At 38.8% G+C, this 20589-nt stretch overlaps 1 protein-coding gene across 24 annotated transcripts in view; it reads left to right on the top strand.

Moving 5' to 3' along the window:
• Positions 1-20589, top strand: part of ABI3BP (ABI family member 3 binding protein) — a 135635-nt gene that overhangs the window by 113050 nt on the left and 1996 nt on the right. For all 24 annotated transcript variants that reach the window (XM_058800302.1, XM_058800301.1, XM_058800287.1 and 21 more), the window contains 7 exons: positions 1276-1344; positions 1990-2202; positions 3652-3763; positions 12635-12714; positions 14155-14184; positions 15165-15326; positions 19040-19153. In XM_058800302.1, the coding sequence (XP_058656285.1) occupies positions 1276-1344; positions 1990-2202; positions 3652-3763; positions 12635-12714; positions 14155-14184; positions 15165-15326; positions 19040-19153 (780 nt within the window). The remainder of the gene's footprint in view (positions 1-1275; positions 1345-1989; positions 2203-3651; positions 3764-12634; positions 12715-14154; positions 14185-15164; positions 15327-19039; positions 19154-20589) is intronic.

Here is a 20589-nt window from a genome sequence, read left to right as displayed (position 1 = left end):
TCTGGAGTGATTCTGATTTCTTTTATGCCTTTGACTTTTCTGATTTGACTGACTGAGATCTAGCTTGCTTCTTGTCTTGGTAATTGAGAACATGACAAGGCTTCCATTTTCCTAGAAACCCATACATGCTTAGCAGGCTTTCACTACTGCTCTGTGGCCATTTAAAGCTGTGCAAAGATTGGACAAGGCACTTCTTTACCTGGATGTTTCAATTTTCCCAGGACATAAACTCAACATGTTATTTGCCAGTGGCTGACAGTGCTCATCATAGATGTGATGGCCTCCTTTATTTGATCAAACTGCCACCATTTAAACTGAAAAAATTGTAGTAGTGCAATCATAGTGGTCAGAGGGTAATTTGCCCGTTATAAAACTGGGAGCTGATTACAAATTCAGAGCTAAGTCTTTCCAAGGTGGCACACAGTAATGGGTTTGGAGGAGGATTTGCTTAGAATTTTTGGGCCAAATGTGCAGTTCTTGGTATATTGCCATGAATGATGCTGCTTCTAATTTTCCTGGATTTATAGTAATTCTTAAATTCTTGTCTCCTTACAATGCTCATGAACTCACTGTGACCCACAGTGCCCAGAAAAGCATGCTGGATGCTAGATTTATTTATAAATGCTTCTTGGGAAGGTATTGTGTTTTATCTGTTGAGGTCCATTTTAATATTTGCATCATGTTCAGTGTAGTGGCTGATTAATACAACATTGTATCATGAATCCTGACTGCTTTAGCACATTTCTCTTCACCACTATATTTGCTTTCAATTCCCTTCAAATTTTGTTGTAGTTGTACACTCTGAAGATAAATTTTTTTTTTATTTCCTTATTGTTATTTTTAGAGAAGTTACTGTGCCAATGTAATAGTTCTATATATCCCAGGAATATCAAAAAAGCTCCAAGCTAAACAGCCAGCACAGTGCAAAAACCTCCTTTTTCCATGGCTGACCTTCTTCTTCCTTACAAAAAAATTAAACTAAAGCAAATGCAAGACAATGGTCTAAAAAGTATTTTATATATATTACATTAATTGAATCCAGCTGCAGACATTAAATCTGTCATTTTGATTACGGCTGGCTGTACTAGCAGGTAAGTACAGGGTTTACACAGCATCACAGAAAAAACACCTAAAATGAAGAGCCAGATCTGCCAGCAAATGTCTACCATTTATCTGTTCTTATAATTATTTAAAATGCCAAAGGAACTGTGAAATGATTCAGTTCTAACACTGAAATTTTGTATTTATTGCAAATTATAACTGTGTTTTCTACAGTTGATGCAACAGTCTTCAGCTCAAGTCCTACATCAGAAACAGATTCTTCAGGAAAACCAAGGTACCAAGGTAGGATGTTCATAGCTGTGGTATTTTTATTTCAGGGAGTCTGAGCTATTTTGCATCAAATTATCTTATTTGGGTATTCAAACGCCAACATTTTATTTGATTCTGTGTCACTTCAGTGGCAGATATAAGAGCTGCAGTACAAACCAGCATTTTCTGGACTGAAGTTGTTGCTCCTTCTGGTGAAACAAAAGTGTATGTCTTTGTATTAGCATACCCGTCAAAAGCTGCAAGTAGAATTATAGTCTCATTTTACTATAGAAGAAATAAAGTTGATTTTTTTTAATTTTGTGACAGATTTTAATTCTTTCAAACAGTGTGTATCACCTACTAATATCTTCAGAGTGCCATTTCATCAGTGGTGCCAGGGAGTGAAGCAGTGCAGATTCCAGGTCGAACAATAATAAGAAAAATTTTAAAACAAGGAAAAAACCAAAAACAAAAACATAAAATCCAAAACAAACAGATAAAAATGAGAACAAGCAGCTTCATATTGAATATATGGGGTTTATTCTGGAAGCTTTGTGTTTCACTTGTGCAGACTTTTACTTGGTGTCCTGAGATGGATGTTGTGCACCAGGTGAAATGGCGCTGCCATTTTTTAAATACACTCTATAGAATAACAGCTCTTTCCTATATTGTTCTTAGCCCCCCATGTCAAGTACATGAAGAAGGATGATGATGTGCCTTGCTCCATCACAAGCTCTCTTGAACATTTTCCCCAAGAAGAAGTTGGCAGCAAGGAAGAACCCACTCGTCCTCCCCAGAATCCTCCAACCAACCTCACAGTGGTGACTGTAGAGGGCTGTCCATCCTTTGTCATATTGGATTGGGAAAAACCAGATAATGACACTGTTACTGGTTGGTTTGATTTCTTTCCTCCATTGCCTGATAATACAGCATTTCCAGCTTAATTTACTTTCACAGTAGTTTTTTGTCATTTAAAAGTACTTTAATCTCCAGGGATTAAAGGAGCCCAGTGGTTTGGGGTATTCTTGTGCTACTCCAGTGTGGATAAGAAAATCTACTAGATTATAACAAGATTTGTACAACAAGGATCATTGGTGTCAGTGATGACATGAAAAAACATTTAAGAAATATGACTCTGTATCTCCTCCAATTTTCTGGGTCCTCTCTGTACAGAATCTGGTAAGATCTAGTCAAGAAGTTCCAACAATATAGCAGCATATCTAGATGCACACACATAAAGTAGGCATCTTTCTTGACCTGAGGCTGTTGTTTCACAGTGGGCCAGGCACAATCAAAGCTTACACCCATCTAGTATGTCAGTAGCACTTTGCCAGCATAATGCCTGCAGTATTATGACCCACTGCAAGAGGGTCCACAAGCCCACTCTGTTAAAAGAGTCTGTTTTTTCTTTCATTTCTCAAGGAAGGGGTTTATATTAGGAATAAATGCCTGTGAGTCATGCAGGGCTCAGCACACAGACAGGTAAACATGCAAGATGGCCATTCTTAATTCTTCCATCTTCTGTATTTCAACATTGGCTGACAAAAATTGAACATTGAAATTAACTGACAACTCAGTTAATGACTCATCAAAATCAATTCTGAATTCAAGAGAAGGCATTGAATCCTGTTTTCTGAAAACAGTGATTGCTTCATATTGGCACCAGTACAACATTACTTGTTTAGACAGGCTTAAACCAGTTTTGCTGCCATCTCTTTCTATTTTTGTAGTTTATGCATGTTTTTCCAATCATCTTATTTAGACATCACATCTCTTTTTTAAAAATAAATGTGCTGTTTCAGATAGAAATGTGGAAACAGAAAACATACTTTGTTGCATCATTCTGCCTTTTGAATGCTTACTTTGCTTGACTTTAACTGTGTACAAGGGCTTTCATTGGGTACGCCCAAAGCCAAAGCATAATGGAAAGGTCTAACAAATAACAACCAAAGCAGTGATCACACTCACCTCCTTGTTTTCATAAAAGCTTCAAGTGTCAGGAACCAAGACCATTCTGCTCATGCTTTGCTGTTTGTGTTGCCACAGAAAGGAAGGGCAGTTTGTTGCCTTGTGCACTGAGTAGCAAGCAGGCACTGGATGGACTTGGTAGTTCTTGGTTTGTGCATGCACGTATTTGTATGCTCATTCATTTCCTGCATTTTCTCTTCCAACTTGAATGAATTAAAATGTCCACATCACGTATTGACTTCAGGCTGGCAAAAGGCAGAAAGGTTGAATTCCTGTAAAATTGCATACTCATTCACTATCTGGTTGTATTTAAGAAGCTTGAGTAAGAGACTCAATTACTTGATCTAATTTTTCTTTACTGTAATTTTCCAGAGTATGAGGTTGTGTCAACTGAAAATGGAGGAAGTGATGGTGAAAAGGAGAAATCAATTATCACTACAAATCAAACCCATTCTACTGTGGAAAACCTAAAACCTGACACAAGGTAGCTAAATAACATAATTTTTTAAGTTAATCCAACTAATTTAGACTGCCAGCTGTCTGCCACTTCAAATGGAAATACCTATGGAAATAAGACCTAATCGGTTTTACTCCTGTTTTGATAGAAAAAAAAATTTATAGTTTGGTTTAGTTTTTTTGTAAGTTAACAGATAAAACATATTTGAGGAATCTTTAGGAAATTTACAAGAATGTTTGTGGTCTGGACAAGGTGCAGAAGTGACCTATTGTATCAGAAAGACTACTTGTCAAAAGCAAGAAAATTACCATGGGAGGAAAAATGCATTTGTCCAGAATATATAATTTTCTTTTAGTGTCTCAAAAGAACTGGCAAACTAAAAATGAGTAAGTGAATTCCAGTTCATGTGTGCCTCTCATGCAACTAATTCAAATAAGCATGATCAGTCTTTAAATAACAAATCTTATTAAAAAGTGTTCTTTTTATGGTAAAATTCAGAGCAGAGAAGAGAACCATTTGTCTTTTGTTATGTTGTTTACTAATTCCATCAGAAAGGTAATGAGTGACACTTGGATTTTTCCTGCAAGACCATCCATTTGGCTTTGGTGAATGGATGTTTCTGTTTTAGATAAAATAAGATATAAAGGCATAGCTATTCCTGAGAAGGGAGAAGCTACCATTCACCAACCCCAGCCTCAAAAAGGAAAGACAGTGAAAGCCTTTCTGGATCCAGAGGGCCACTGGCCAAATATATATAAATTTGATATAAATTGCTTTCCTATAAATTGCAATGGTGCCTGTCCCCCAAGTCTCACCAGATTTAAGGATGTAAAGTCCTCAGAGTGGCTCAGTTAAATAAAACTCCCATTTCAAGCAAAATGTGTGTTTCCTAACAGTGAGGACACCTTGAGAGCTTTGGCAGAAGCACAAGTTACTGTTACCCCTCAAATCCAGGCACACTAAATTCAGGTAAAACAAGAAAGTGGTTAAGACAGGTGTCATCATGTAGACAGTATCTGTTCTGCCAAGAAACATCACATGTCCATCATAAAAGTCTTCTGTCTATCAGGAGATGCTCATTAGATGAAGGAAATGTGCTTGTGAATAAAATTGACTAAATGGGAGGAAGAGCAAAATTTAAACACAGCTCAGTATTCATTAACAAAGTCCCTGATATGTGTAAAAATTCATCAAGGAATATATTAGACTGGGAAGGAAATGTTTCCATAACTATCCTCAAACGGAAGAGGTAGAGCTGGAAAAGAAACTTGGCAGAGAAATAGAAATCCCTCCCACAAATGCTCAGCATTTGCAGAAGTACCAGCAATGTATGGAAAGAGAGATGCTCAGCAGCAGAAGGGGGATTAACTGGGAAGAACCTCTTGGCCTGGGAACACTTTGGAGAAACTGACAGGCTGAATTAGAGACCCTGTTTTTTCCAGCTTTCCTGAAGCCCTCAGTGAGGCTTGTGTGAGCCCCCTTTGCTGCTCTGAAGGTCCAGTGCACTCAGAGCTAAAGGCAGGTCAGGACAGATCTAAAGCAGACAGACCTAAAGAAAGACTTCCCAAAAAGGCATAAAAAATGTGAATTTGTCATCTGAGCCTTCATGGGTAAGTCTAAACCAGAAAGCCCCTGTAGCAGCAAGCAGTTCAGGGCTGTAGCTGTGCAGATGTGGGCTCTTGAGGAGCTGTACCTGGCAGAGACAGTCTGCAGTTGTGTTGGCCAAGGTCAGGCATTCTATTGAGGTACTTCAGGTAGGATATGGTAGTGCCTGGCCCAGAAGCTAAAGAGTTAATTGCCACAACCAACAGGAGGGAAGCAAGACAATTTTTTGGTGTGAAGGGGGAGGACAAGCAGCAGGGAAAACCTGGGTGCCAGATCATGCTGTTTGTTTGCTTCACTCTTTTACATTCTTCAAATAGGTGATGCTGCTGCACCTCTGGGAAGCTCTGCAGCAAGGCAGACATCCTTCTCCCTTTGAGCTGGCCTTTACACAAGGCAGCTTGTAAAGATTAGGAGCTGATGGCCAGACTTTAAATATTTCAGGAATTTGGACAGTGTTAGGGAGGCAACAAAGAGACTTTTACAGTCGCTCATCAAAAATTGCATCTGTGACTGCAGCTGTCAGTAAGTACAAACACAGAAGTTAAATGGATGAGGATTATGGTGTAGTATTCTGTGTGTCCATTTAGCTGTCTGAAAAGTGACTAGATCCAGAAAAAATGCACTGGCTGAAAAGAGTTTTGACTTTGAGTACAGTTATCAAGTACATGGTTTTAGCAGTCTCATACCATGACAATATGGAGGTGGAAATGAAAATGGACTTTCATAGATGTCCCATAACTTGTGAAGGTAAATTTTAAACAAATCAAGTTGTATATATTATGGAAGTTTGTTGCCTTTCTGTATTATATATGCTAGCTTTATGGGTTCTTGGTGACTTGACTGCAAGTCTGATACTCTGAGATGAAAGTAAAATAGAGATTTGAAAGGACATAGACCTTTTAAATAAATGTGGAGCACAGTCAGCTGCCTTCTAATGCAATAGGTTTTTTGGGTTTTTTTCTTTAAAAAAAATGTTTTAGAGATGCCTGTACAATGTGATTTCATTGGAAATCCATCTGGTTTTTGCCCAAGGAAAGACATATCATATCCGTGACATTTTCCACAGTAAGGCACACCTCACAGTTGACAACCACATATTAATTTAAAAGATTTTTCTCCTTTTTACCTAGAGATTTATCGAATGTGGTGATTGCAGGATTTCAAGTTTCAGAAGATTCCTGATTTAATAATTTTTAAATAACCCGGAAAGTTCAAATCTTGATATCCATTATTTGGTTGGTCAGAGTTCTTGACACTGGTACTCTTGCTGTCAGTAAGCTACTGATTGGCTTCAGTCTAGAATTCTGTTTAATTTCATCAGATTTGCTTCTGACTGTAACCTTTACCTAAAATATCTCAAAGCATGTGGTGGTGTTATGCCATGTGAGCTAGGTAACAATATACATCTTCCTTGTACAGATAGTTAATTGGATATAAATGATGCCTGAAGAAAACTTCCTTTTATTTTATTAATGTCTTCTACTTAAACATTTCTCTTATAGATGTGCTTTTATGATCTACTATTCACATGTACACAGTGTTGATTATGACTTTGTACTGTAGTTAGCTTTTATTAGCCTTTATATGATTTCCAAGGAGTTTAGAGTAGGTTCAGATCACATTTCACTCAGCCTCCTGTTCATTATCACACTGAAGCACACACCAAAATTTCTGCAGTATCTTTGTTCTTTTAATGAAAAGACTTATTTTTTTTCTGCTGGTTAGTCTGAACAGAGTAGTGAGCTACTCAGTCTTTACTCTGCTGTTTAAACAGTGAGTGTCTGCCACTATGAACCCTGAGCTCAAAGCAGCTGAAGAGGAGCCTGGACCAGGTCACCTTCATAGGTGTCTTACAGCACAGATTATTTATTGTAAAATTGGACCTATGGGGCAGTTTCTGGTCTTGTAGATCTCAGTTTCCTCCAGTTTTTTTAATGCAGGCAGAGGTGGCTTAGTGTGTTAATGCAAATGTCATTTCTATCTTAGCCAAAAAAAAAATGAGAGAAACAAATGCACTAGTATGAGCTAACAATTTTTCATCCTCCACATGGAAATTCTGTGATTCTTATGGTGAGAAATGCAGTGTTTATTCCACTTGGAAAAGAGTCAAACTGCAAGACTGATCGTTTTGGTCAAAGTAGTTACAGTCTAACTTCCAAGGAGCCATTTGAGGAATGAGACCTGCAATATTCCATCTCAGTTGTCATACAGGTCTCCTGTTCCTGAGTTTCCCTAAAAGGCTGCTACATTGGAACTCCCAGTGGGAGTACCACTGGCATGCCCAGGACTCTGCTCTTTCCTTGTTTTACATTAAAATTTCATAAGAAAACATTGCAGCAATTTCTCCTATGTTAATAGTCAAGCAAGATCTTTCATATGTGAGTCAAGATAAGGTTATTATCCAAAGTTTTCAGTATTTTCCTCCTTGAACTGCTTGTTTGTAACAAACATTGAGAGGCCTGAGAGAGAAATGGGCTTACTGTGGTTTTTGTTGTCTTAATTCCATCTCTTCTGTAGTAATAATGGTGTTCCTCTGCATATTCTCCTTGGAAAAAATATTGGATTCACTGGTCTGGGGTTTTTTCATGGACTTTCCTAGCCTAAAATATTAAATGCAGATGTTGTTTGGGTTTTTTTTCCAATGAGATTTTTTGTTATTTCTGCTGGTTTCTCTGCCAAAATATGTAGTTCTTATTTCTGTATCCCTGCCCTATCTTGAAGCCCTTTTTTTTTTGGGTCAATGTACATTTTCTCTTTCATGCTGGTGGTTTGTTTAAGGGCAGTGTAGCCCATAGCACAGACCATAGTGTCCAGGAAGTTCTACAGCCCAAATTTCTATACAATCCTTCAAAAAAGAGCCTGAAGACTGCTGAAAACTGCTCTCATGCATGTTGGTGATGGGAGTAATTGGAAGGTAGTAAAGAAAAATATTAAGACTTGTCACAAATAGCTCTAGGGAAGTTTGAGTAGCCATTGGAGGACATGTCCCACCAGCCTACTGCTGTAGAAAAAGAGTATTAATAAGAGAAAAAAAAAATTGTGATACTTGCATTCCACAGTTTTGTATAGCTTCCCATTAGGTACTGATCTGCTTCCCCATTAATAATTTTGATTTCAAATATACTCTTCTCCTTTTTAAAAGTGTTTTGAGTGGTTTCTGCTGGATTTTTGGGGTTGATTGTGTCCTAAGGCTGTTATCACCTTTATCTAATATTGGTTTTTATTGTAGTTAGTACCCAAATGTTCTAATCACATACAAGGAAAAACCCAAGAAAACCTCTATCAATGCTTTTGTTTGAGAGTTTAGCTTTTGTTAACAGCAAGGGTCAAGAGATAGAAACTATAAAGGAAAATGCAGCAAAATTCAGAAAGGGACAGAAAAATGCTGGAGGTTTCTATTTGTTTTATTAAAAAAATAACAGATATTGTACTAAACTGCTGTTGATATCAGTGTCCATGGATAAGCATTTCCCATTTTTCTTAGCCCTTCTTCCAACTTTGTTATGAGAAAAATTCCTCAAACAAGCATAGCAGTTCATTCTCTCTCTCTCTTTCTCTCTCTCTTTTCCTTTCCTCATTTCTTTCCTGGTCACTCTGCCATCCAAGCACACTCTGCAGACTCAGAGGAGCTCTGTGCACAGAGCCCTGCACAATTGCCATCCAACACCAGCATCTCCCCAGAAATAGCCCCAAGTCCCAGCACTGTACTCAGCTGCTCAGGTTCTCCTATTATGGTGAAAATCTTTCTTCACCTATTTTCAGTTCTGCAATCTTCAATCTTCTCCTTCTGCATGATTTGAAAAATGCAGGAGCAGCTGCATTTGCCAGAGTTCCATGTGCTATAGCGATTTCCTGTGGTGGAAAAATACACTCCAAGTAGTAATTACTGCAAGTCAAGTCCATTTCATCTGCACAAGGACTTTCACTGTCTCACTTAGTTTGAGAGGATTTGGAAGCCTGGTCTCCAAAAGTTTCTAGGATAGCAATCTTATAGATGTTAAGGGTCTGAGGCATGAGATTGCTGCTTACATAGGACAGCAGAGTTTTGGAATATTAGCCAGGCAGATATAATGATGGAATATCGACTCCAGTTTCTTGTTTGTAGCTATGATATTTTCTGAAAATCCTTTTCTTTAAGATTTTTCCTCCTGAGAAGCTGAGGCCTCAGGAACAAAATGTAAACAATGGTTTGCTGCTGCTGTGGAATGCAACAGGTGCATCTGTGATTGGTCTCATAGAGTTGTTTCTAATTAATGACCAATCACAGTCAGCTGGCTCAGACTCTGTCCGAGCCACAAGCCTTTGTTATTCATTCCTTCCTTTTCTATTCTTAGCTACCCTTCTGATGAAATCCTTTCTTCTATTCTTTTAGAATAGTTTTAATATAATATATATCATAAAATAATAAATCAGCCTTCTGAAGCATGGAGTCAGATCCTCGTCTCTTCCCTCATCCTCGGACCCCTGTGAACACTGTCACACTCGTTAGGTAAATTTAATTAAGCAGCAGACATGGATTCTATTAATTTTGATGTACATTCTTCTCGAAACTCTGAGCACTTTTCCCCTTCTTTGTGGTTTCTATAGCAGTGCATAACAGACCAGATGGTACACTTTTTTACCATTTTAATTATATTTTTTCAGATCTTTCACCTTACACAAAAAAGGTGTGTGGATTGTCTTCTATTAAAACAGCCACAGAATAGCTTTAAAAATACAGTAAACTATGTCATATTGTGATCCCAGTCTGCCATTTCCTTCCTCTCCTTTTCAGTGTTCTGTCAACTAACTAATTCTCTTCATCCCCAAAAGTGGCTGTTTGTTATTTTTGTACTGTGGAAGCCACTGGTATTGTTTTAGGATTGAAATTGGCCAAGGAAAGGAACCTGTGATGCTTGTAAAAACACACACCACAGAACTGTAGAACTGCATGTATTTTAGCTTCTAAAATTTCCTTTTAACATTATTAATAAGAGGCTTCCCTAATTGACTGAGCTAAACTTTGGACATTTCTTTATTATTTTTCTTTTCTCCGATTTTCTTTATATGTTTACATAGGCTGAACTCTCTATCTGTAGATTTCAGTTCTTTATTTAAATTTTGCCCTTATTTTCCAAGCTGTGGTTTGGTCTTTTGCAGAGAACCTAGTGATCTCTAAACCACAATTTGAAAAACAGGGCTTGGAAAATAACCTTGTTTTTGTCTCTTTGGAATTGATGAGTCCAAGTTCATAGACTAAAGATTTTTGGGAACAAGACTGATTCCTATGAAGAACGTTGCCTAATGCACACAAAGTAGAGCATATCAACTATTGAGAACAATATATTTGCTCAAAAATCAGCAAAAACACATACAAAGGGACAAAACCAGTTTATTATCACCCATGAGATCAAATCATAAGCTGCCCATAAAACAATAGAACATTCCATCTTGATGATCACTATTACAATAATAGCTTTAGGTCAAGTGTTCCTCCTGTGAAGGAAGCAGGAAAACTTTGCAGTCTTCTATCTCTAGGTGTGGATTAATTTTCTACATTTTAAAAACTGTATCATCTAGCTATTACTTTATCCCCCAACATATTAGGAAATCTTTGTTTGTGCTTCAGTTATTCTTCAGAAAGAATCTCTGACTCCTTTGCTACTGTTATCTACATTATGATATTTCCCACCAGATAGGAACACTTATTGACCAAAAAAGTTACTGTACCATGTGGCCAATGTGAATACTAACTACTTAAGTCCTATTTTTAAAAGTATGTTTTTGTTTAAGCAATTTGAAGTTGAGAATGAAGATTTATAAATTTCTTAAATGGATTGTTTAGTTAATGTCTCCCTCCTACTGTGGGGTAGTATGGGTAGTTCCAAATCCTCTTTCAGCATGTTTAAATAAATGTAAAGATTTCTCCAAATAGATTTTTTCAACTCAAAACAAGCCCATGTTTCTCTTAGCAATATCCATGAATTTCCACAATGCATCTGTTCAGCATACCAGTCTATATAAGTATTTCTCTCAAAAAGAAAAGAAAACCCTAGAAATAAAGGCAATTGCTTAAGCAAGCAATTTTAAATATTGTCTTAGAAGTACAGTGGATGGAAAACAGTTGCTGGGTTCTGCATGAATACTCCACTGAGGTTAATTAGCTCAGGTTTTGCGGGAGCCAAGGAGGAATGAAAGGTAATCCAAAGTTTGGATTGAGTTATTCTTCTGGGGAACTGCAAATGGAGTTTACAAATTTCCAACTGTGCAGAGTGTGGTATGGGGGTTTTCTTTCTTTAGAAAGTTGCTGTTTGGAAATGGTTCCAACAATACATTGCAATGCTATGTTACAGTCACAAGCTACCAAAATTACCATGGGTAAATGATCCCTCTCAAGTCAAGAGCTGAAGGTTTAGTTGCCCACTTCTGGGGCTCCCATTTTTTATGTGTTTACAGCAAAATGCCTCTAATTTGGGGCCTGTTTTCCAGGCCTACAGTCCCTTTGACTCGTGTCCTGTCACTGAAGAAGGGACCCTCTCTGTTAGGAGAGATTCACCATGAATCAGAGTATGGGAGATGTCCCTCTGCACATGGCACTTCCATTGGTAATCAAGCACTCGGAGCTGGGGGAGGCTTAAGAAGAGGAGGCTGGTTTGGATTTTTTTTCCTCAGTCATGTTGTTTTCACAGCGCTGTGTTTGGTTCCCAACACAGTGATGAAAAGGGATTGTGAGATCACCACAGCACAGGCCAGTGTTGTGCCACATCAGTAAAAACACATGCAAAAGAAACTCTGCACAGTGTCTTGTCATTGCTTCATATACTTATTATTAACATACATTCAAGCAATTGGATCTTTGCCTTGGCTGAGCTCCTGTCCTGGAAGACTTGCCCTGTGTTTTGCTACTGGTCCTGTCTGTCACTGTGGGTGGGCCTGACAGGCATTGAATTGGAGGTTTGTGCTCTTAAAAAAGCAAAAAGTACAAATAAATAGCAATGCCCTTTACTCAGTCTCTACTTATCAGGTTGCCTCAGACCTCATCTGAACTTGGTCCCTTTGCCAGAATTGAAACTGTTGTGTGAGAGGAGACACAGACAAGTCAGTGTTGAATTAAATCAAATATTAATAGTATGTGTGCAAAGAATTATCAAAAGGACTTGTTAATATAGGACAAAAATGTCTCAGTGGTTTTGTGGCAAGAAATTGATTTTTTGTTCTCCAGAAGGGGAGTAGCTCCAATATACATGTTAGCTCCAGACTATTCAAGAATGCTTAGTTTTGCAAAATTTTCATGTCTTCTATTTTATTCCCCAGTTATGAATTCCACGTGAAACCCAGGAACCCCCTTGGTGAAGGTCCGAGTAGCAATGTTGTGTCATTCAGTACTGAATCAGGTAAGAACTTCCAAAGATCAGACCACCATTTACAGCACTTTTAGTACCCATGTTTGTGGGATGCATGAAAGGCTCTCTCACTTCATTTTGTGCATTCAGTCCTGCTCTTTGCTGTCTCCTGATTGGCTTTTTACCACCATGCCTGAAAAGTCAGCCTGGGATCAGAACTGTGTTGTGTGGGGATGTAAGATGGACAGACTGCAAGAGAGAAAAACAGAGGAACATTGTCTGGTATTCATTGCAAAGAAAATTACTTCATCCTTAGAGAGGGCTCAGTCAGTTAAGATTTATATTCCTGACCTTTTTGCATCTATCCAACTCATTAACAGCTTCTGGATGGGAACATTAGGGTTTTTTTGGGCTGGTGTGTTCATAGGTGTTTTTGTACCTGTTCAATAAGGCTGCTGTAAACAGTGATGCTGTTTGGCTGAAATAGGGATTGAGAAAGAGCTGTTGTGAAAAGTCAGTGTCCCAGTAGGTCCCCTTCCATCCTGTTTACTCCCCAGTGAAACTCTTTAAGAGGTATATACAAGCCTGTTTTGGCCACTGGTTGGTTCCCAGGTGAATTTCTCTCTGACTCACAGGTGAGAATCAGAGAACTTTTGCTTTGCCTGTTCTTGCTGACTTGTTGACTTTAGGCAAGCAAGATACCATCTTTTGTGCAGAAGTGTTTATTGCTTGGTGGTACTGAAAGACCACATAAAACACAAAATGGATTTAGCCTTTTTAAAGGGACTTTCTCAATCTGTGTTTTGAGCCAGGTGTAATAATTTAATAGTCCTCAACTAGTGCTGTCACTGATGGATGAGAATTTTGCCTGAGCAAAGGAGGAGGAGTGCAGACTATGCCACACATATTTAAAACCTCTGAATACACTCTTTGTAATTCTAGATTGTTAAAAGTGAAAAAAACATTTGCACCAAGTGCAATTTTCATGAATGACAAGGCTTATGTTCCGTCTCCTATTTAGTGTTTTGAGTGGTTTCTGCTATTTAGTTTGGACAAATAAAGCATGCAGTTTTGTTTTTTCTTAATAGCACACATCCATTTCTCACCTTTGGGCTTTCAAAGCCAAGTTTTTTGTGGCAAGTATTACAGATGTGCCCTTTTTATTATTTAGGTTTTGAAACTGAAATTTTAATAAGACACAGTACAACTGGTTACAGGTTTAAAGTCTTGTTTTTACTAGAGCTCTGCTTGGCTGGTGTTGTCCCATAAGTAAAATTATTAAAAGCCCATTGATACTGGAGTTTCACACAAGAAATATATTTCTTCTAATTTAATTTAATACAAAATTTAACTTCACTTCCAAAACTCTTTCTGCTTCACATATTACAGCTTACGTCAGCTGTAAAAAATCACTTACCAATGCTTTTCCATAGAATTATTGGAAACGTTCATTTTACAGTGTCTGATTGAATGTTTGTTTTCTTCCCCCAGCGGACCCAAGAGTGAGTGAGCCAATTTCAAGTAAGTGTTTTATACATAAATCTGATCAGCAGTTTTTTCAGAAATGAGATAGCAGAATTTTACAAGGAGGGTGGCTCTGCAGCACCAGCTGGATGAGCTACAGAATCAAACAGCATTCACACACAATTTCACTCCTTCCACCCATGCCCCTGCCAAGGAATTCGTGCGGGGCTGTTTGTTTACCTGAGCATAAGGCAATCAATGTGATGTGGAGCTCCCATGGCAGCTGGGATGGCTTCAAACCAATGTACACAAATGAGCCAAAGACAGCCTCACATTTTCTCAACCTTGTCATTAAAGCAAAGAAAGCTCTGCAAAATGAATAAGCTATTCCACACTTTTTAAGTGAGTTAACAGAGCACAACTTGGAGGATTCTATTTATCTTTGTGTTTTAGGAAAATTTTCTGCTTCAGAAGGTTTGATCTAGCTCTGCCTTAGGCCACTTAACAAGACTCTTCCTGTCCTTGATGGAAGGTGGACTGAGCTTTTGAAGAAGAGCTGGGATCATTGGAGCAAACTGGGCTGCTTTTTGTATTTGTAATAGTCATCACTTTCACTTTGACAAACACTGTGGCACCATTTTCCTCCACATAATTAATGGCCCTTCATTTTTGTATGTATTTTTGTTACATCACAGTTTGCTGCAAGTTGATTGTCTTGGCTTGAACGCACTGAAGAATGGTGACTGTATCACACACTTCGTAAATGAGAGTATTTCCAATACAAACATTGTCCCCCTAACAGGTTCCTAGAATGAACCTATTCCAAACCTGCACCAGAGGACAGCAGGAGGAGTTCACAGCACCAATTGTATCTGCATACTTTGGTGCTCCCCTGAAATATTTCTCATGTTCAAAATGCAGGTGTCATGGTACCTTCTGCTTCACCAAGGTTTCTAATTCTAGTTATTCAAATGCATTTGTTGTGTGTAATTTTGTATGCAGCATCATACTTCAGCCTCTTTTTTCCTCTCCTGCAGTGGGGAAAGATGCAATCTGGACTGAAATCCCATTCAATTCAGACTCATACTCAGAATGCAAAGGCAAACAATATGTAAAGAGGACTTGGTATAAGAAGTTTGTGGGTGTGCAGCTGTGCAATTCTTTGAGATACAAGATATACCTCAGTGATTCACTTACAGGTAAGAAACATTCAAATCAATGCTGTCCATATTATGCATTCCTGAAAGATGTTATGGTTTCTGAAATAAAAGGTTTACCAAGATGAGCTCTGCTGAAGTGTGATCAGATTTGTTTGATTTAGCCCACAGATTAACCATAAACAGTAATCTGCTTGTGCTCAGTAACCACTGATATGTTTGATACTGAGTTTTCAGACACCAGAGGAATCTCTCTGTGGTGATAATCTGATTTTAAGCACCTGTTTATATACTGGGGATCATACAGAAAACAAATAAAGATCAGAGTGAATAGCATATATTGTAAAACAGCCAAACTGGTGTTTAATTATTAATTAGAGAATAATTATTAATTAGAATTATTAATTAGCGGATCAGGACCTCATTTTATACCAGGATTACTCCTATCATTTTCACTCCTTTCGGTAAATATCTGGTTACTTCATTACTGGGAGGCTTATAAATACATGACTATAACTCTAGTCAACAGGTTTTACCCACCTGCTTTGAAATTTTTGTGTTGTTTTCATATTCCCAATTTTTGCTTATGATCTTTTCTTCTCACCTTTTTGTTTTCCTCGGATTATATTTCATTACTAAGGGAAACTTCTGGCCTTACATTCTCAAGTTTTGTTCGGTGTTTTAAGGCCAGTTGAGTGTGATGTGTTTAAGACCTGAATCAGGTGACACATGCTGGGGAAACAGCCTTTGAGAAATGTTTTCCAGTTAGTGGATAGGAGATCTTTGTGTCTCGTGCAGCTTGTCCAAGCTGTATCTGCTACACTGAAAAATACGTTAACTTCTTATAATGCATCCCAAGCTTCTGGCTCTCTTCTGTATGAAGTCTCTTATCACAGACAGCTCTGTGACAATGGCATTAGCATGGCATCTGAGCACAAAGACGTGTGGGAAATGCCTTTTGAGTGCAAGTCAGGCAAGTGTGTTCAACACATCCCATTGAATTAGCTGGGGCGAGACTGTGGCTGGAAGAATCCACTTTCATACCCTAAAGTTGCCCTCACAGGAGCAGGGCATGGAAAGAATATGGAAGGAAAAGAGCAAGGGAGTGTAGGGCAGCCCATGTTGCCATAATTTTAAGCTTCCCTGCCTTGCATCCAGCACTGTTCTCTGATGAGCAGAAAAGGAAGGAAGGCCTTGTCATTAATAGTCAGTACAATATTCCAAATGTAAATAGTATCTTAGATATTTTGTGAATAAAAGAGGATGTTTTGAACAGATGTATCATTCATTCAACTGTTGCTGTACTAACCAGCTGTGATCAAACGACAAGCACTGGCAATGATGTGTCCCAAAACCAGCCAGCAGAGGAAATAGCAGTGCTAATCTAGCAGGACTGGACTTCAGCCCTAAATCAAGTGAATTAACACTGCAGTGAAAGCAACTCCAATCTGAAAACTTTAATATCAGGAGCCCATTTTCCTATTTTCATTAGATTGTTTTTGTTCTTGCTGGAAGGGTGTTGGTTTAACCTTGTTGGAAGAAGATGAGATAGACACACTGTATTCATTATACTTCTAAGCCCGGTTCTTGCACTTGAATTGTTACAACCAGTGCTGACCAGTTGTCACAATATTTAAAAGAAGTGAAATATTTATGTAGAAGGAAAGCTGCTTCTGCCTTGTTTGCTAAGTGAGGCCTGTGTGTGTGTGAGTGAGAAGTTTCCCTGTTTGAAACCAAGCTCTGCTCTGATGTGTCTCATGGCCACCTCACCTGGCCATGTCCCCAAGGCCAGGAAGTGTCCCTGCAAGCACCAGCCAGCTGCACCAGGTGTGCACAGAGCTCTGAATTCCACTGGACACTGAAAAACCTTCCAAAGCTTTGCTGTTGAAGCAGGGTAATTGCCTGGAAGCTTGGGGACTCTGTACATGCCATTGTATAAGGCAGGCAGCAACTGTATCTTTGCATGCTGTTTTTTAGCATGGATTTATTCTTCTAGTGCTGTGGAATTTATAATGTATAAAACAAGGTTTGTATGTAAGATTGTAAGGCCACCCACAAGGGAACACTGGCGAAAAATACCTGACTTTTTTGCTAGAAACCAGTTATTTGTTAGCTGAATGGTTTTAAGTGTGTTCTTTTATTACAGAAATAATTTGGCAGTAAGAATGTAATAGTCACTGAGAATGCTGCTAATTTATGAAGCCCAATTGTTTGAGTTATGCATAGGTTAAGCTGTGGGCCAGAGGAATTTGTGTGTATCTGCAAGTTACTGTGCTGGTGTTAGCCATTAAAATATCTGGCTTATTCTCTCTCTTATGGAGAAAAACTGATCTCCTTTACACATGCCAGGACTGTTCCATAAACCAGCATCTACTGCTGACCTCATTTAACAGTCCTCAGAGCAGTCACTGTAGGCATTCCAGAAAAGCAGGCCACCTAAAAATAAGTATTTATTGAGGGAAGGAAAAAAAGAAATTCAATGTGTGACCTTCAACAGCTGTGGAAAAAAAAAAAAAGGCTTTCTTGGGCAGCCTGAATGTTCTTAATTTCAGAGCAAAAAATTTGCTGAGAGGAACTCCCTCTGACCAGTTCTCCTACGGAAAAAACATGTTTGCAGCCAAAGCTAGATAGCAATAAATAATTTTGTAAAGCTAGAGAAGAACCACATGCACAGAGGCCGTCAAATGGAGGTGAGAAATTTTGGCAAAGTATTGCTCAGATCACAAAAACGTTTGAGTTTATTGGTGGGCTGCTTTTTTTATTAATTGCTCTTTGGTAGCAGTATTATAACGCACCCCACCACCTCTCAAATGCCCAGACTGGCATGGATTCAAGACTCCAGGACATCCAGTATCTACTGAGTAACTAGACTTTCTACCTAGCTTATACCTCCATCCTGAGCCTTTTTCTAAATTCCCTCACCTTTCCTTTCAACATCTCAACCAAAGGTTGAACATATTGAGAACTAAATGCTGTGAAAGAAGATTTGAAAGAATGGTAAGTTTATCTACAAAGGGGTCTGTCCCAGGTTTGGGAAGAGAATGTAGCATGCTCTCCTCCATCTTCTGAACTGAGTTTTACTAATGTCTAGCGAATCAAATCAGCAAGTAAAAACATCTGTCAAAGCTCCTTCACTGTGCCTGTTAACAGGATAAGCACAGTCTGTAAGGTCAGCACGTGCTACATGGGACACTTGAGACCTTGATTGCTACTCAGTTGCAGTCAAGTGTCCTGTTAAGCAATTCTGCAAGCAAATACATGGGCACACTCCATGCTCTGGATAAGGACTTAGTGTCTGAGGTCATCTATATGTTAAGGGCTATCACTTGCACATACATGTTGTAAAAATATGATGATTTATAAAACAGGCCTTGGCTATGTTAGGAGGTGGTCTGTAAAAACATCTCTGAAGGTACTGGGGGCTTCCTGACAGGGAACCAGGCCTGCCTTCCATTCAAATCACTACCAAAACTTGCTTTTTGATGATGTTCTTGGTAGTAACAGAATTTCTCTTACTGTATGAAATGTAAGGAGAGGGAAAAATTATGTCCAGGCATAGATTTTGGCCAGGAGTGGGGCCTTAGCCTTGAGCACTTGGAGCCTGCATGTCATGTTCAAATTACAGCTGCAGGTCCTGAGAGGAAAAGAATCATAGCATTCACCTTGGCTTCTCCACAGAGGAAAGAGCACAGCCCATTGCCTCTGGTGGTTTTTGGAAATAGCCTTCACTAACTCTGCTGCTTCTTTGCTTTCAGGAAAATTTTATAACATAGGAGACCAAAGGGGCCATGGAGAAGATCATTGCCAATTTGTAGACTCATTCTTAGACGGAAGGACAGGACAGCAAGAAGATCTGCCAGTCAAAGATGGTAATTCCCAACACCTGTACCTGTAGCAAACCTGGGCAATTCCTTTCTTTGTTTCTATTTCCTGCCAGTGGATTCCATGCCCACTGCTGGTGGGCCATGAAAGGAGCTGCCAGCTATGCAGGCAGAAGAGGGCCAAGAAGTTCTTTGACAGTGAATGATAACTTATTAAGACAGTTATGTATGGGTTCTGTTAGGTAGCAAACAGCCTCTCTCCTGTTTAAAACAGCCCTACATATTATTCACAGTTGGTATTACATATTTAAACCCAACCACAAATTTGAGTTTGCAGAGAGGCATTAAGTGGTATGTTCAAACTAGCAAGGTTGATTTAAAGCACAGTACATAATCAGCTGGGCATTAAACACCTTGTTTGGTACTAATGAGAAACTGAAAATTTATGGCCGGAAAATATAATTCATGCTGCAGTAATTCTGTGTGTACTGATAGCAAAAGGGTGCCCAAAATTCCACTCTGGTCTAAGTGGACATGACGCTGGATGTGCTAAACACAGCTGTGACCTGCCTGGCTCTTTTTCATCCATTGCTGAGATAGAAGAAATTTGTACTTCTGTCAGCTGCAGTCCTGCCTTGCTGCTGGCAGCAGTGCCAGGGTGAGGTGCTCTGTTCCTTGTGGGGTAAGAGCTCAGGCTGTGCTGGGACGTGCACGCGTGCTGAGCGTGTCATGGAACATTTCACTGAGGAAAACAGCAAAACACTTTCAGTACAATATCAGCATGATGACCAAACCTTCCTTACAAAACACCCCACATGAGTCCAGGTACGCGTCAAGGTAGGTGTGGGAGATGAATGTGAAGTTCCTAAGTCTTTCACAAGTTTTTCCAAAAACAAAGTTATTGAACGGTCTGAAGGGTGCTTGTTTAGGTGTTTTGTGTGTTTCTTCTAAAGAGGTTTTTGCTCTTTCCTTCCCAGTCAGTGCTGCCCATCCAAAATGATATTTTGCGTAAGAGATGGTCAGAATCCAATTTGCATTGCCAGGACAGCAAACTTCTCAGTTATACCAGATTCAGAGTTTTAAAAATATTTGAATATTTAAAAAAAAAAAATTACCTAACAGTTTAAAATACACATATAAACAATTTGATTTCAGCAACTGGATTTGAGTGAATTCATGAACTATGATCATTTTTAGGCCAAAATAAACAACAACAGAAGAAAACAAAAGACTTCACCTTTTCAGTAGCTTGTATTTCTAGCAAATGAACTGAACAAACCAACAGACCAATTGTTCTTAGCTTGCAGCAGATTGATTTCTGAAATAACTTCACATATTTGACCTGAAGTGCTGTGAGAGAATCAGAGTGAAAAAAAACACAGGATAGGGACATGTTGTAGGATAATGTGTAGGAAAGCTGGCTCCCTGTTCTTGAGGTATGGTTTATAGCGTGTTTTGAAAGATACATTGTGTATATTTGACCC

The sequence above is a fragment of the Ammospiza caudacuta genome, chromosome 2 (genome assembly GCF_027887145.1).
Source record: "Ammospiza caudacuta isolate bAmmCau1 chromosome 2, bAmmCau1.pri, whole genome shotgun sequence".
NCBI lineage: Eukaryota > Metazoa > Chordata > Aves > Passeriformes > Passerellidae > Ammospiza > Ammospiza caudacuta.
The sequence above is the reverse complement of the archived record's forward strand: the minus strand, read 5'-3'. Positions and strand labels throughout refer to the sequence as shown.